Here is a 16,548-nt window from a genome sequence, read left to right on the forward strand (position 1 = left end):
GGATCACCACCACCTTCTCGAGAGCAATTAGGGATGGGTAATAAATGCCGGCCTCGCCAGCGACGCCCACATCCCATGAACAAATTTTTAAAAAAGTCCCGGCAGAGTCCATCAGAGACTATTACCGATGGTGGATGTTGGAGACCGATTTTGAGGCTTCAGAGTAGAGGATAGTTCTCTAGAGATATAGAGGCCATTGTACCCCTTTGACACATCCCATTTTATAAAATAGATCAAAATGCTGTGAGGTTGGTAACACATCTGTCAGATAAATCTGGTATAGTTCACACTTTCATGACTTCCAAACCTCAAAGTGCAACTCGCACATTGGTGTGATCTGAGATTTTTCCTGCCTGCATAAAATAATGTGGGAGCAGCTCTCCTCTCAGTTTTACGGTAAGCAGTTGTTTTCACTATGATGATCCAGACATTATTTCTTCTGTTTTATGAAGTTTATATTTGCTGTCCATCATTTTTTAATAATCATTCTTGCGATGGGGTGTGGCTGGCAAGGCCAACATTTATTGCCCAACCCTAGTTGCCCTGGTTTAATACAACTGAGTGACTTACTAGACCACTTCAGAAGCCAGTTAAGAGTCAACCAGGGTGGGACTGGAGTCACATATATGCCAGACTGGGTAAAAATGGCAGGTTTCCTTCCCTAAAGGACTAGTGAACCAGTTGAGTGTTTTTATGACAATCTGACCGCTTCGTGGTCACTTCCACCAGCTTTTTATCTCTAGATTTTAAAAACTGAATTCAAATTCTCAAACTGCCATGGTGGGATTTGAACTTGTGTTCTCTGGATTATTAGCCCAGTAACATAACCACTACACTTACATTTTGTTTTAATATATTTTTCATTTGTATATGTTTGGAGTTATTCTTGAAATCTGAATCAATACTTCAGCTTTTTAAAAAGAAAAATCTTCAATATAGATTCATTCTTCAAGCCACTAATTCCTTTCAGTTTTCACAAATATCTGTAGCCAAGAAACTATTTTGGTGATTTTAGTGGGTGAGCAGGTAATGCGCCTGTACAACATCCCTTTGCTCTCTATTTCAGCAGCGACAATAACCTATTTAAAAGGTACAGGTTAACATCTGTGTTAAAATAACAGGTAGAGGAATATCACATAACCCCATTAAGTAAGTACCATTCACTAATATTGCCAATAGTAATTTCTAGAAAGAAAGAACTTTTGGATCTGTATAATGTATAATGACTTGTCATACCCTCAGAGCATCCCAAAGCACTTCACAATCAATGAATTACTTTTTGAAGTCACTTTTATGAAGGCAAAGTCTATTACATTTTGAGTATTTTTAAACAAATGTATTTCCATGTTAGCCAAACAAAGGTTGCTTCATAACTGAACAAATGCTGAAATAAATCAGTTTAGAGAGAATATTAGTACAGCTTGTGAGGTTAAAGAATATTAACTTAACTTCATATTTTTCATTTGCACTGTACTCCGAGTTAAATTGTTAATAGTTGACTATAATATGACTCTTAAAGTGCTCTTTTGAACAGTTCTCTCTTATCTCTGTAGACCCCTGTTTACATATTAAGATTTAAATGTTATTGGGCTGACTGATGTCACTAAGATACTGATTCCATGTTTTTCAGACCTTCACAATGTTGCTGCAGCCATATATATAGCAATTTAATTTTGTCAAATTACCAGAGAATGATGGAATAACTTAAATAATGCCAGTTTAATATTGCTGACATTTGTGGAATGCAGCATATATGACAATATATCAATAATGTTTTGGATGTGCGTTTACATGTAAAATTACAAAAAAACTTGTATATCTATCCAAATCATGGACTTTAAGAGGAATGCTGGATTTTTTGGCACCACTGTTCATGCGATCACCTCCCCCTTTTTCCTACTCCAATCTGTTCTGATTTACAAAGTGACGTGCAGATGTTGGCTGATGTAACTAAACCATATTATTACAAATGTTTAACTCAGCAGACCACAGTTTCCTTCATTAGGCTGACTTAAAGGCACAGCTGCATGTAGCAACCCTGGGGATGGAAATGCTGTGATTCAGATGGAAATTTGTATGCCATGTGCTGACTGGTGGACCTTCTGATGAGAAATAAACCCCCTAAAGACAGATTGTGTTTATTTTTTTACAGAAAAAAAAACGCATTGATATTTTGGAGTTTTCAGCTAGTATTGGTAAAAATAAAAATAGAAACAAAACTTGTATTTATATAGCGCCTCTCTGAGAAATATCTCAAAGCACTTCACACAAATTTCTTTTGAAGTATAGTCACTGTTGTGCAGACAAACTTTGCAAACAGCAAGATGACAAACAAATAAATGATTGGTTAATCTGTTTTGGTGGTGTTGGCTGAGGGAGGAATTTTGGCCAGGAGTTTGGAAGAATTCCCTACTCTTCGTTGAAGTTCACCTGAAAAGGTAAATGGAGTCTTGGTTTAACGTTGCATTCAAAGGAGAGCAACTCCAACAGTGCAACATTCCTTCAGTGGAGGGGGCTTGAATCCCCAATCATCTGTCGCAGCTGAGATTGTTACCAACTGAACCAAGCTAATGCTACATGGGCAAAATTGACAAAAAAAAAAGTTAATGTTTAATCCTTGAAGGGACTACACTCAAAAGTTAATGGATGGAAAATCATTCAGGCCATGAAACAGATGTGCTGCCCTCTGAGCCCTCAATCTCAATATGTGCTCCCATCATACAAAGTTCTTTGCTGGGTGTGCTGTCTTGTAAAATGTATTCAAGTATTCTGTAAAATGACAGTATTGTAACAATAAAAAGTTTAAATACAATTTTGTAAAAATCTTAAACCTGAGGTTAATCAACAATATGGTCCAAACATAATATAAACTAAGACAAGTGATATTGTGAGGCGGATTATCAGTAGCCTATATACGCCTGATATTAGCAGGGATAGTTGGGACTATGACAAAAAGGCATGGCATTTACACCAGGAAAGATCATAGGCCTGATTCTCATGGCTCAGGACAAGCCTGCTGATAAACTACAATTAGTATCTGGGAATGTCCCTCCCGCAGGAGGATGAAAATCAGAGAAAAATGGCGTTTATTCCCTTTGTCATTTCATATTGGAGTGAACACTTCTGGTATTGGTATTTGGGAAGTTCTAGGGCATTCAGTTCATGTTTTCATCCTTTTCAAGAGCCTTATTCTAGCTGTTTAAAGAGGCTTACATTAGGTTTGAGATTCTTGTATATTGTACTGAGTTTATGGGCACTACCACTAACCTGTTCAGGTTCTGTCAGGACACGGGACAATATTTGTTCAAGATGAGTTCCAGCAGATGCCTTGACATCTGTTTTGTTACTGTCCTGTCCAGAAATAGCACAAACTGTTTTAATGCATCTTCAAATATTTAAATAATATTCTAATGCTAGAAATAAAAGCAGAATTAAGGTTACATTCATAATTGTACATTTCTTGAAGACTTAATTACAGTGCAAATATTAATTAAGTGAGATCTTGTAATATTTACAAACTTTCAAATAACCATCTTGAGTGGTTGCGAGTAATATTTGTGAAACTAGACTGTGAAACGTTCAAATTACTGTGAATTCAATTAATCAAATGCGGTTGTTAAATATAACCTTTTATTCTTCTCCTTGATAGGAAATGTCTTTTTTCCTGCTCCGAGAATTGATGTTTTCGCCCTCCCCTCCCCCAAAACAATTTCAGTGTAAAGTAAGATCTTTATGATCCATTGTCATACTCAATAGTTAATATAATGGGCCAGATTTTGCTGTCAAAATAACAGTGAGGCTAATGGCGTTCACCGTTATTTATGTTTAAATGGTACAGCAACTTCAGGCGAGGAGCAGATACGTGGTTAAATGCGAATATCCAATAGTTGCTGCCCAAGTTGCGCCGCTCCGCCGTTAGCTTCTGGAAAATGCCATCTCGCTGCCTGCCTCCCCATTGACATGCATTGAATGTCATGAAGTTGCTGCATTTATGCAGTAGATACGAACTAAATCCACTGCAGATATTTAGGGCCAGTTATTAATTACAAGCGTAAGTACCCTTTTAACGACATGATATGTTTTAATGACTGCCAATCAACCTCTCTGGTACTAAAAATTAACAGTCCCAAGGCGAGTGTACTCTCTCTCATTCCTTCAGGTTTTGAAATTTTCAGGGAGATTTAAAAAATTTTACATTTTACATTTTTTTTCTGACTTTTCCTTTGTCTCTTTTTTTTTTCTCTCTTAATCCAATCTTTCTTTCACTCTCTCTTTCTGTACCTGATTAGATGTTGAATTCACCTCCTTCTCAGTCCTTCAGCTGTTTATTTCCCAAACCTTAAATCTCATTGGCCAAGGAGATGCCCTGTTTCCCTCACTGCACCATTGTCAGCTCACACTTTTAGCGACTTTGTGGGCAAAATGTATTTGAGCTGAAGGATACAGGCGCAAGTCTAACTAATGGCAGATGCTGTTAGATGCCCTGCTCCAGCAAAATCTGGCACATTGTGGTTGGAGGCTCTTTTCCTGTGGTCCATAGTTAAGAATCAAGCCAATAACATTTCTTACAGCAAACATGCTCAGTGAGGTTGTCTAACAGAAAGCCTGAATCAGAAGTGAACATATGTCATCAGACCAAGTGGTCAAGACATGACTAATCATTATTAGTGATTAGAAACATATTTAGCATTCAGTCTCTTGGGAGTAACATCTCTGAGCTCAGACTTTCAGTCTAAAGGATAGAATATAATTAAACAGGAAGGGGAATATATCCTTTATTCTTTGTTAATTTAGGGGTTGTGGCTTTTGACTGAGGAAGAGCCTCCTTTCTTTCCCCCCTCCCCCCACGCGCGCGCGCACACGCACACACACACACACACACACACACACACACACACACACACAATCTGAACATTGTAATTTGCATTGGGGGGAATTGTTATTCCATCTGTTTGTGGCTGGGGAATGGGGAGGGTGGCCTACGGTTGGTCTGTGACCTAGGATCATCGAGATTAGTGAAGAAACACCTCAGTTTCATTCTGAAAATGTTGATCATAGAGTTCAGTTTTTCTGCATTTGATCTTTTATTTTGTTAAGTTATTAATTTCTAAACCTAATTTTAATTTGGTCTGGTTAAAGTTGCAATATCCTTTTACCCTACTGAAGTCAGATCAATATCCTATAATCAATCTATAATTAATGAGTAAAGTTATATATCCGAGGATTGCAATTCCCTTCCATCCCCCATACTGAAAGAAAAAAGTTATGCCCAAATGGTTTGTAGATTTTACTGTCTCCTCTAAGACATAGCAACCCAAAAGTCCAACTTTGTAATTCCATTTCCCCAGGGAAGCCACACTTGTGGGGAGCATAGGACGGAGAATCGGAGCTACAGTGTCGTGGCACTATGTCTACTACATTGCAGCTTCCCTGGTGAAAGGATAGAATTAACCCCTCACTTCATTATCTAGGACGTGCGAATCAGACTTGTGGGAATCAACAACATTCTAGTAGATTTTTTGAAGTAGACATCTTGAAGTATATTTTTCAAAGAGCCACAGTTAAATGTTTAAAAAAGTTGAGTTGAAGTCATTTCAAAAATGTAAACGGTGAAAAATGTGTTTTTTCTATTATACATTTTCCATAAGTGCAAGAAATACAGGAGAAGAAGCACTGGAACTTGAGCTATAGAGGAACTATTTTCTATCAAATTACATAAATCTAGGTTTTTAAATATAAATATTATTAAGGCTCAATCAGGGGCTAGAAAAATGTTATGAAAATTGCTGGAAATTCAGTTTAAGATACTAAATATGTAACTGTCCCACAACAGCTGGAAGGTAGGGCTGGGAAACTGGCCTCTGAGAAAGCTCCCGGTGATCTTAAGACTGCCTTGAAAAGGGAGAGAGAAGAACATCAGCAGCTCCTCGCAGAGTCCTACAGTGCAGTTATGGACCTAACGCAGCAGCTTCAAATCAGTGAAAAGAACTGGAGGCAAGAGAAATTAGAGTTACTGGACCGATTTAACGATGAGCAGAGCCACAGCGAGCAACGTCTGAAGGAAATGCAGCATAAGATCAATCAGGTACGTGCAAAACAGCTTCTTAATATGTCCTAAAAACCTTAACGTGTTTCAAAACCTGTAATCGCAGAGGTCCAAATGTTATGGCCCCAAAAAAATAGAATGGGGTTTGTTAACTTTGACAGCGGACCGACAGAACTCACCAGGAAACAGAAGGTACCCGGTTGCACCAGGTCCCCAACTTTTCTGGGAATTTCCGGCACGCACACTTGGTATGAGCCTTTACCCACCCCGTAAAAGACAAATGTTGGTTTGGGGGGAGGGTGGAGCCATGGACAGGAACTCCCAATGCCAGCAGTTCCCACTTCCCTGGCTCACTCGGGACCCGGTATACCGAGTGAAATAAGGCGTACCCACCTCAGAGCAGCAGGCTTGGGCCCTACCTTTGAGAAGGGGGGCATTTAGGCCAGAAAAGCAGCCTAGATCTTCGAAGAAAGAAGAAATGTTGTTATTGAAAACTTTGATTGTCCCACTTACACAGGGGGCCACGGGGGAGTTGGCCAGTGTCTGTAGGGAGGCCTCGACAAACCCTTCCCCAATGGAGGCAGGTGCCAGATTTTCTGGCTGCGAGGAGCAGATGATTAATGGTGACGTGCCCTTCTGCCCCGTGTGAATTAGATGCCCTTCTGCTGACCCCGCAAACTCTAGCGCAATCATGGCTCAAGGATTTTTGGGGCCTATTTATTCAGCCACCTCTCATTTTTGTCCCAGTATTACTATATGGAGATAAATGATAATGACATTATCAGATATGCTTGCTGCTCGTCACTGTTTAAAGAAACCAATGTTTTTTTTTAAAACTGCTTAATTACATTACAGGGAATGCTGCAATTTTTGAATTTTTTATGTCTCCCTAACTTCTTTCAAATAAAAATCTATTTTATTTTTAGTCCCATTGTTATTCTTTAATGAGGGCAGGCAGATGACCAGTTCCCATGCCTGTGCCAGTGCTGTTCATGGGGCAGTTTTGGATCGGAGCAACCTTTCTGCTTCCCATGGGGAAATGCCTTTACTCTGCTCCCTGGCTGCATGGCCTAACTGAAACTGGTATCTTGCTATGCAATTGTGAGTGCAAACTTATGACTTCCAACACAGGTTGGGAGAACACCATCACAATCCAGCACCAGGCACTTATGAGACTGGATATTTTACATAACATCAAACTACCCAAATAAGAAATTTGTTAGCTGAAAGTAAAATCTGTCTCTTCTGTCGGGAGTAATGCCTGTTGTGCTGACCTACACCAAGGTCTAGTTTTTTAATTGTATAAACAGAAACATCGGTGGTTTCTCCTACTTCGAATCGCTGATTTATTATAGTGTCACAAATGTAATAAGTTCAGCATACTCCACGTTTATTAGAGGAACATAATAAAAATGGAATGAATAAAAGGCCATTCAGTCCCCCAAGCACATTTCTTCTATTGCCATGTGCAGTGTATCATGAACCTGTCCCTATTTGTTAATTCTCTTGAGATAGATAAGACATCTAAGAAAATAAAGCTTTGCGAAATGTCCCCCTGAGGTAAAATAGCTGGGATATTACTGTGACATTATAATCATTGTTGTTTTACTGTGGCCAGTTGTACCCACAGATGTTGTGTTCCATATAGAATTTGATCTACCATGCATATGTTTGTCCTCTTAATCTTAATTCCATCTCAAGCAGAAACTAATTAATTGAATGTTCACTGTTCTTCCCGTGTGATGGACCAGTGATCACCCCTTCTAATTCTGCCATTTCTTTGTAGTAGATTTAGTTGCATTTTTTTGTGAGAATTCTTTTTTCCAAGTAAATCAGTTTCTAATTCATTATAACTTATTATGGGGGTAGACTTTACTAATTAGTGCTCCCAGCACTGAGCTTCACACAAAGAGAGCATGCATCAAGGAGAGGCCGAACAATTTTCCGTCCATTAAAATTAATGGATAGAAAATCATGTGGGATGCACTTGCTTCTTGACGGCACTGCCATTGTGTGAAGCTCTGCATCGAGTGCACTGAGTTTATTAAGTCTACCCATAAATGTATTCAGCATTCTCCACACTTTTAGACTCATTAAAAACTATCTCTGTTCTCCATACTAACTATTTTGTGGGGAGATCACAGTTTGGATAAGATGAGAACTGCTAAATTGTGTGTCGCACCACATCAGACATAGTTTTGTGGCACTAATCCTAATATTTAACTGCAATTAGGAGGCAATGAAATAGCACTGTGACTGCCTGGCCAAATGCTAATTGAGCAAATTTACTGAAGAATGGAGTGTTGTAGAATAAGAAAAGGCAGATTTACTGTCCAGGCACTGGGAGTAATACTGCAAAGAGTCTGGTTGCTGGAGGAGACTCTTTGAGACTAATTGCCACCTCCCTAGAAGCGCTTGGCACAGCAGGTATGGGAGGAGGTAGAGATACAAGAAGGGCCCACACAGCCACCACAGCAGCAGATGCAACTGATTCAGATGCAGAGATTTATAATGCACAGCCCAAGGAGGTCTAGGGCCACCAAAATCCCAGAAGACTCTGAAATCCTGCAGCCAGCCAGGCAGTACACTTATTCATCCACAAGGAATCAACTGCAAGTGATTTTGCATGTCTGAAGCAAAGCACGAAGGGGCAGCACCGTGTTATGAGGCTGACAGCATTCATACAGCATATAATGGATGAAATAATTGTATTGCACTTATTTGAACATTGTGCAGCGTATTTGTTTATAATTATTTTGAACAATAAGGGTTACATTGATTCTCACGTTTGTATGGGTGTTAGGTGCTGTCTGGAGATCTTCCTGAAAGAGATGGCATGGGTGTCACAGCCTCCCTGTAAAACATCAGCCTCCTTAGGCATATTCTATTGTCCCTCCCAGGTAGCTGTGCATGATACAGTAGACCTGTGTCATGTAGCAATGAGACCTGATGGTATACTTTGCGTGCCACTTGACATAATGGGCAACGCTTTCCTGCTCTGTCAAGCTCAATGTGACAGGAAATACCTGCTAGATGTTCCATTTTTATGTAAGTACATATAAACAGATAGACATGCAGTGGAGCTGGGGGTGAAAGCAGGAATGCAGCTGTGCTCCTGGTTGTTGGAATCGGGCCTTTCCAGCTGTTGCCAGATAACAGCAATTAGAGGGCCCTGAGACCCGAAGATTGTCATGAAGTTAAGGGTAGAAACTTTTAACTATCAAATTATCTGAGCCTGATTTTCAATCTTCGAGCTGCCCCAATGCCTTGTTTCCTCTGGGGCCTTTCTTCTTGTGGCACCAAACAGCAAGATGGAAGGGTGGGAACGCCCTTCCCTCTGACTGACTCCTATCCATGATTATGCTGAGCCTGCGCCTACTCTATCATATTTCTGGAATGCAGAGAAAATCCCAGCGCACGGTGGTGGAGGCAGAGACCTAGCATAATGGGCCCCCATCTCTTCACCATGCCTGGGAACTGAGCATTACCTAGGTGCTGCAAAAAGGAAAATCTCTCCCAATATCTGACAAAGTTTGTGAAAAAGGAGGAAACTTGTGACTGATGTTTTATGACGTTAAAGGCACTATATTCCTGTGTTCCTATATAAATGCAAGTTAGTGACTTGGAGAATGGAAATTTTGAATTTAAAACATATAAAATAAATGTGTCGATGGAGAGAAAATAAATGTTGGGTTTCTACCAGATACAATACTTATGTAACAAATAGGCTTGATTGGAAAACATACAAACTCATTTTTGAGAAATTTATTCTTGTAATGACAAATGAGAGATTGTTTCTCTCTCTAATTAACAGCTCGTGAGAATCTTGAGATTTCTGAGAATGCAGTTTTTTTAGCAGCTTATTAATTATAGAGAAAAAGAGACATTGTCTTGTTATCATTAAAAGAGGAATTAAAATCCCCCCCCCACCCCAGTCACAAGTGCATTATGATTTTGGATAAATTAAATTCCTTGCAAGACCTTGATGTGTTTTCAGTTCATGCCATGATTTGCATCTTTTTCTTTTTTATAACAGAATTTAAAAAATAATAAAAAACCTTGGTAGAATATTTCCTCTGTGTGCTCTCTAAATGGGTTTACAATTTTGTAACACAGCATATGAGGAAAATTCTACCCCCTACCTTCTGCATGCAATTGTTTTAGCAAATACATCAAGCAGAAGATCAAAGACCTGCAGTGTCCTGGTGATGTTGGTACAAAGAAGGGTGCTATTGTCAAGCTAGCACAGGGAGGAGGTGGTTTTTCTCTGACATTAAGCTGGAGTGACTTGCAGAGACAGTTCACATATTTGAGGAATTTAAGACTGATTCACCAGAACCTGCAAATTCCTACATAATTGTTTACAGATCATATTCTTCACTTGTATTTTTCAGATGCTGCATCACAGCAACAATGAAAAGGAAACTTCTGATGAATCAGAGGCTATGGGAACTAATTTGCAACGGTAAAGATTGATTTATCGGGACTTACGTGAAGTATCTGTTGCTAAGCAAAGAATTAAATCGTAATTGTTGTAACATTTAACATAAAATAGGCTCCATTTGTCGGATTCTTCACTACTTTTCCAGTTTTCCTATATAGGTTCTGAAGTTTGATCACAGTATAAGTTAACTACTTTTTAGCCACATTTTCTTTCTGTTGAGCTGTTTCTTCGACATAAATTTGAAATTCTTGATTCATAGGAACAGGAGTTGGCCATTCAGCTCCCAAGCCTGTTCCATCATTCTTTTAGCTCATAGATGATCTGTACCTCAACTCCATTTACCTGCCTTTGATTCATATTCCTTAATATCTTTACCAAACCAAAATCTATCAATCTGTGTCTTGAAAATTTCAGTTGACCCAGCATTTACAGCCTTTTGTGAGAGAGTGTTCTAGGCTTTTACTTTTGTGTGAAAATTGCTTCCTGATCTCACTCCTAAATGACCTAATTCTAATTTTAAGATTATGTCTCCTTGTTCTGGATTTCCCCCATCAGAGGAATTAGTTTCTCTGTATCTACCCTATAAAATCCCTTTATCATTTTAAACACCTCGATTGGATCACCCCTCAATCATTTACAGGAGCAATAGTGGTCCCCCTTTGTGTAAATTAAAGGCAGTGAGGTATTAATTGCCTGGGATTAAGGAGATTGAAGCAACCCTTAACATTAACCTAACACAGCACATTTCCCTGTAATTCATTCCCTCCATCACCACCAACCCCACACACATGTACACTCGCTCTACATCTCCCTGTAATTTGTTCTCTTTTTTTTCCCTACATACATACTGCATCTCCCTCAATTAATTTACTTCTCATCTTCAGTGGCACAGGAGTCCACCCTTGTTAGGTATCAGCAGTTGATGGGGCCATTTATGACTTTTTTTCCTTTTATAAGAATGGAGCAATTTGTGGTCGATTGATCATTGGTCAAGAAGCATCTCCATGATTGAGCTACTGGATTTGTATTTTTCCAACTCTGTAAATATCTGAATTCTCTTGGTATATTAAAATATTTCAGTGAAAGCTTTACCATTCCAATTAGAGAACAAGTAGGGTTGGCACTCTGGCTTGTTCCAGTGAGTAATATGGCCTCAGCCCTTTTTGTTTCACAAAGGGAAAAATAACTTATTTTCAAATGCATTATTTTTAGGGCCAAATCAGTTTCTTCCATGTCTGAGTTTGAGAGCTTGTTGGACGCATCTCCATATTTACCTCCCACCACTGCACCATTACCAAAAAGTTTAAAGGATCTTGAGGAGCTGAACAAGAAAAATTGGAAGCACATGAACAAAGATTGTGAATTCTTATACGAGAAATCAGAAAGCACATTAATCGAGCAGTCAAATGTGGAAATGCCTGTGATTTCATCTTGGGACTTCACCAAGGCAGCAAACCTGGTTAACCCACATCTCAACACAAAACAAATGCAGAGAAGTTACACAGCACCAGACAGAACTGGCATTCGGATTTACTACAGTCCACCAGTAGTGCGCAGGATGGATGGTTCTTTGGTTCAAAACAATGAAGGAAAGATTATGATTGAACCAGGCTTCCTGTTCACCATGGCAAAACCGAAACAAACTGGGGATTCAGAGCTCCATTCGGAGAATATTTGCAACAGGTGGTTTAATAACTTTTCCAAACAGGATCTGCTGGAAAGTGGCACTGGAGAACATCCTGTTTCTGTTTCTGCTACTGCTGCTACTGGGTTTCCATCTGCTCTGCATGATCTGCAAATATCAGGTAACATGAGTGATGACATGAAGGAGGTAGCCAATTGTGTCAGAAATGTTATTTGTACAAGCTCAATGGACAGGAAGGTTATGGATACTGCAAGCCAGACTGTTGGAGTTATCAATGTGGGGACTCAAACCAACCGGAGTATTAGTGTTGGGTTGCAGACTGAGAGTCCAAGATCAATCACTAGTAGTCTGCACCGGTCATGGGCATCACGAGGCTCCTTACTGATGCCAACCCAGAGTTCCCGTAGCAAACAACTCTCTTCATCTTTGGAAAAGGTGCCGACTAAGTTTGAACGTTCTTGCTGTTCACCTAAATATGGCTCACCAAAGCTGCAGAGAAGAAGTTCATCAAAAATAGATCATACGAGGGAGCGAAGTCCATGGGCCATGTCTCATAGAGGACAGAATGAGTCAGCTTGGGCTAGGTCAACTACTACAAGGGATAGTCCAGTGCTTAGCTCAATCAATGATGGACTGTCCAGTTTGTTTAATGTTGTTGAGCACACATCTGGAAGTGTCGATTCAGTTTGGAAATCAAGCCAACATGAAACAAAAGCAAAAGGCGATACATCAAGATACGGGATTGTTCAGGAGTTTTTCAGGAATGTGTGTGGTAGATCCCAGAGTCCAACAAACGGAGCTGACAAACCATCAAAAGATCCAGTCTCTGAAGAATGTGTCAAAAAAACAGATTTGTCTGCTCCACTTGGCCATACACAAGCAGACAGTGTTTCCCGAATCGTAAACAAAAGGCTTCCCAAGCAGCCAAACAAGGAGGACCAAAAACCACCAACACCCTATCCAGCCCAGGGAAGTAAAGATCCAGACACACGGGATGCTTGTGGAGCTTCTGGTCTATTTGAGGTAACCACTTTAGTAGCAGTTCCATCTCATTAAAATATCTCATTAAATTATTTTTAAAACCCTCTACTCAACAACTAGTGTTCAACAGAAATGTTCCTGTTTTTCTAAATTAAAATGGGCTTTCTGGACTAATATAGAATCATAAAATGTTACAGCACAGATAGAGGCCATTTGGTCCATCGTGCCTATACCGGCTCTTTGAAAGAGCAATCCAGTTAGTACCTTTTTAGATATATGGTAATTGATGTAAACAAACTGCATGTTGTTCGTTACTATACGAATTAAATTGAATTAATGAAAATCAGAATGGGTATAAGAACATTGAAGCGTAAATTTAGTGAGCCGAAGCTCCCAACGTGGAATCTGGTTCATGAGGGGCATGGATCTGGTGGAGAAAATCAGGAGCTCTGTGATTCGGACACAATGACCTCTGTGCTCCCAGCAAGTAGTGATCTGCACTGGGAGCCTCATCTCACAGAATTTATTTTTAAATTGCTGTAGGTTGCTCGCCTTTCCCCTCTGGATCTTGGGTAGAAATTAAGCCCAGGCTGATGTGATGAAAGGCTCTTCTGTCTGCTGACTATAACATTCCTATGTGAAATGAGATTGGACAATCTTTGTCTCATTCCAAATAGATATGAGTCTATAACACGAACTCCCTACTTTCACACTAATTGGCAATATCACTGAGGGGCCATCGGATGGCTGGTGTGGGAAGTGGAAAAAATGTCACATTGATGCACTGAGTGGGGTATTCTATCGAAGTTGAGGCGGAGGCCTGTTGTAGGAGCAGAGTTCAGGGAACGCTATTCTGCATCTGGTGATGCTGTATCGCACGTGGGAATGTTTGATGCTGACACTGAGCGGGAGGTGTTCCTTTCCGGACACTAACATCCTTCATCTTAATGAGCATTTTTTTTTAGAAGAAATTGCTGTTGGTGATACAAGCATCGGAGTATTTGGTATACCTGTATGGTGTTTCCCTGTCTGCTAGCTTAATATAGGCATGATCCCATTTATTTGAAATGGGTTAATACCTCTGCTAAAATAGCAGATGTAGAAATGTCATGTCTGCTTGTTAAAGCGCTGAGTCTACTATCACCAGCGGTAGTTTCTAGCCATAGATTTTTAATTAGCATTCGAGAAATTTTGATCCCGATTCTAAAAGTGTTCGGATTTTATTAGGCAAGATATACCTTTTGCTTATCATGTAAATATTGACATTTAATTTCATTCATGTTCTTGTGCAGGAAGCATCATGTGATTGTACATCTCAATCACTCACCTCCTGCTTTCCGTCCAGATCGTCAGCTCGCCATTCATTATCGCAGTGTAAATCGCGTTCTTTGCCTTCAGATCCCAACGTGTCTGAAGAAAAATCAGGCTGAGTAGTGAACTGTGCCACGTATCGGGGCAAGGAGACGGCTCTGTGTGTGCTAAAATAATCTCTGCAACTTTCGCTTTATCTGACAGCATAAGTGAAATTCTCGGAGATGTTTAGAAAAGGTATTCAGGTTTTATTGTCGTGGTCACTGTAGATTGCAAAATACAAACTGTAGAGGGAAAGCAAACTGTTGATTGATTTTTATCAAGAAAATCTGAGAGATCTGGGCTATAATGCTTGGGGGTTGAGTCATTTCTGTAATAGCAGTGCATAGATATTCATACAACAGCAAAACTGTTTAGCTAGATTATGGCAAATGACAGTCTCTACTTTTTTTTTGCAAACGTATCCTCCCATCTCTGTGCTGCTTTCTCCTTACTCTCATGTGTGAACTATAGATGTGTCTGGGGCAAGAGAGGTGGTTAGGACCTCAATGACTATTGCTCCATTCCACAAATATATTTAGCTAGGAAGGAATAAATGCAGACAACCCACGATTCAATTTGATTGAGTAGTGCAATGAATCCCAAAATTACTTCTGGCCAAAAAGCTTTGTTCACAGATAGAACTAATCGTTCCGATGATGACTCCATTAGTAAAAAAATATATATTTTTAATGGAAACCACTAAATTGGAAAAGAGAAGAAATCAATATTCTATATATTATAAAGAATAATATAATCAGCAGTATGTTACAAAGCAGGAACACCTCTTGGAATTGGAATGGCCTAAGGAAGCCACTTGAGTTTCACTTTCATAATTTATGACTTCTCAGCTATTTTACATGTTATTGCTTTGTAAAACACTGCATGTTGTGTTATTCTACATGTGTTCCAAATGAATTGCATTATAGGCTGTGTAATAATCAGAGATTACTGGCATGAAAGTACTTGGGGGGGGAAATGACCAGTGAAGGCCTAGAAATGCGACTGCACAGCACCCGTTTTTCAGGCAGTATATGGCCTCCTAAGGTGGTGGGAAGGAAGCGCATGCTTATTATGAGCCAGAAGTAAGCCACCAGCCATATTGATGCAGGCAAAAAAAATTGATCCACGGCCCATGCCCTGAGTGTTGGGCAGCTTTGCATATTCAAATAACGGTCCTAACGCCTGTTTCAGGCCCCCTCTACAAAATTGGGTTGCCCTGACCGCAGCCGGTGCTGGTCCGGCTGTTTTTTTTTAAAAAAACAGGCCTATATGCAACCTAACAGGCGACCAGTAAAGAGACTGTTGCAGGTCGCAACCAACAAGGTAAGTTGTTTAAATTACAATTACCTAAATGTGGAGCCAGGAGGAACAGGTCTGCTCCTCCTTACCCCATACTAAAACATCCTGGGCCGCTGCCGGCCATCGTTCCCTTAGAGTCCTCTTTGTCAACGAGCTGCCTGAGAATGCTCATTAGGTGTCTGCAGCTCACCAGCTCGCTGATATTGAGGCCTGAAGCCCAATATCAAAGGCCTCGGGCCTATCCATTCAGGTGCGAGGATTGTTCCAGTTTCTGGGCGGGCTAGAATTTCTATGCCAGTGTTGCTGTTCTTTTTTTCCTCTAGTTTTGTATTACCCTGAATGTAGACTAAAGAAACAAATTCTGGGAGAGATTATTACACCTCCCGTATAATGTACACATTGCTGCATGAATTAGATAGGGAGATTTTACTTTTCCCTGTGCCTCAGGAATGCTCAATAAGAGGAAAAAAAGAGACCTGTTACATCAGATGACCTCCCACCCTACATAATGCCAGTATTTCCTCAGCATCCCAGGTGGCCTTGCGCCTGGAGTAAACTTGAGCCCAGCTTAACCGTCGGAGTGAGGCAGGAGGCGGCCTCGTTTTCCTGATTGTCCAACTGTTGGGTGCCACAGCAGAAGGATGTCCAAAGAAACCAGGGAAGCAATTTTCAATTGCTGTCTGCCTGTTTCTCGCCTAAAAAGCCAGCTGCCAGCATTTGAAAATCGAGGTGAGGAGGAGAATCCTTTGCCTCCCCTTAGAGGTCCAGGGCCCACCTGAT

General features: G+C 40.2%; 1 protein-coding gene across 1 annotated transcript in view; it reads left to right on the forward strand.

Moving 5' to 3' along the window:
- Positions 1-15,132, forward strand: part of mtcl2 (microtubule crosslinking factor 2) — a 72,087-nt gene extending 56,955 nt beyond the window's left edge. Inside the window, exons 11-14 of the mRNA XM_068000412.1 lie at positions 5,834-6,085; positions 10,441-10,511; positions 11,703-13,158; positions 14,409-15,132. Coding sequence (XP_067856513.1) covers positions 5,834-6,085; positions 10,441-10,511; positions 11,703-13,158; positions 14,409-14,546 — 1,917 coding nt within the window. The 3' untranslated portion in view covers positions 14,547-15,132. The remainder of the gene's footprint in view (positions 1-5,833; positions 6,086-10,440; positions 10,512-11,702; positions 13,159-14,408) is intronic.
- Positions 15,133-16,548: the final 1,416 nt, after the last annotated feature.

The sequence above is a fragment of the Heptranchias perlo genome, chromosome 19 (assembly GCF_035084215.1).
Source record: "Heptranchias perlo isolate sHepPer1 chromosome 19, sHepPer1.hap1, whole genome shotgun sequence".
NCBI lineage: Eukaryota > Metazoa > Chordata > Chondrichthyes > Hexanchiformes > Hexanchidae > Heptranchias > Heptranchias perlo.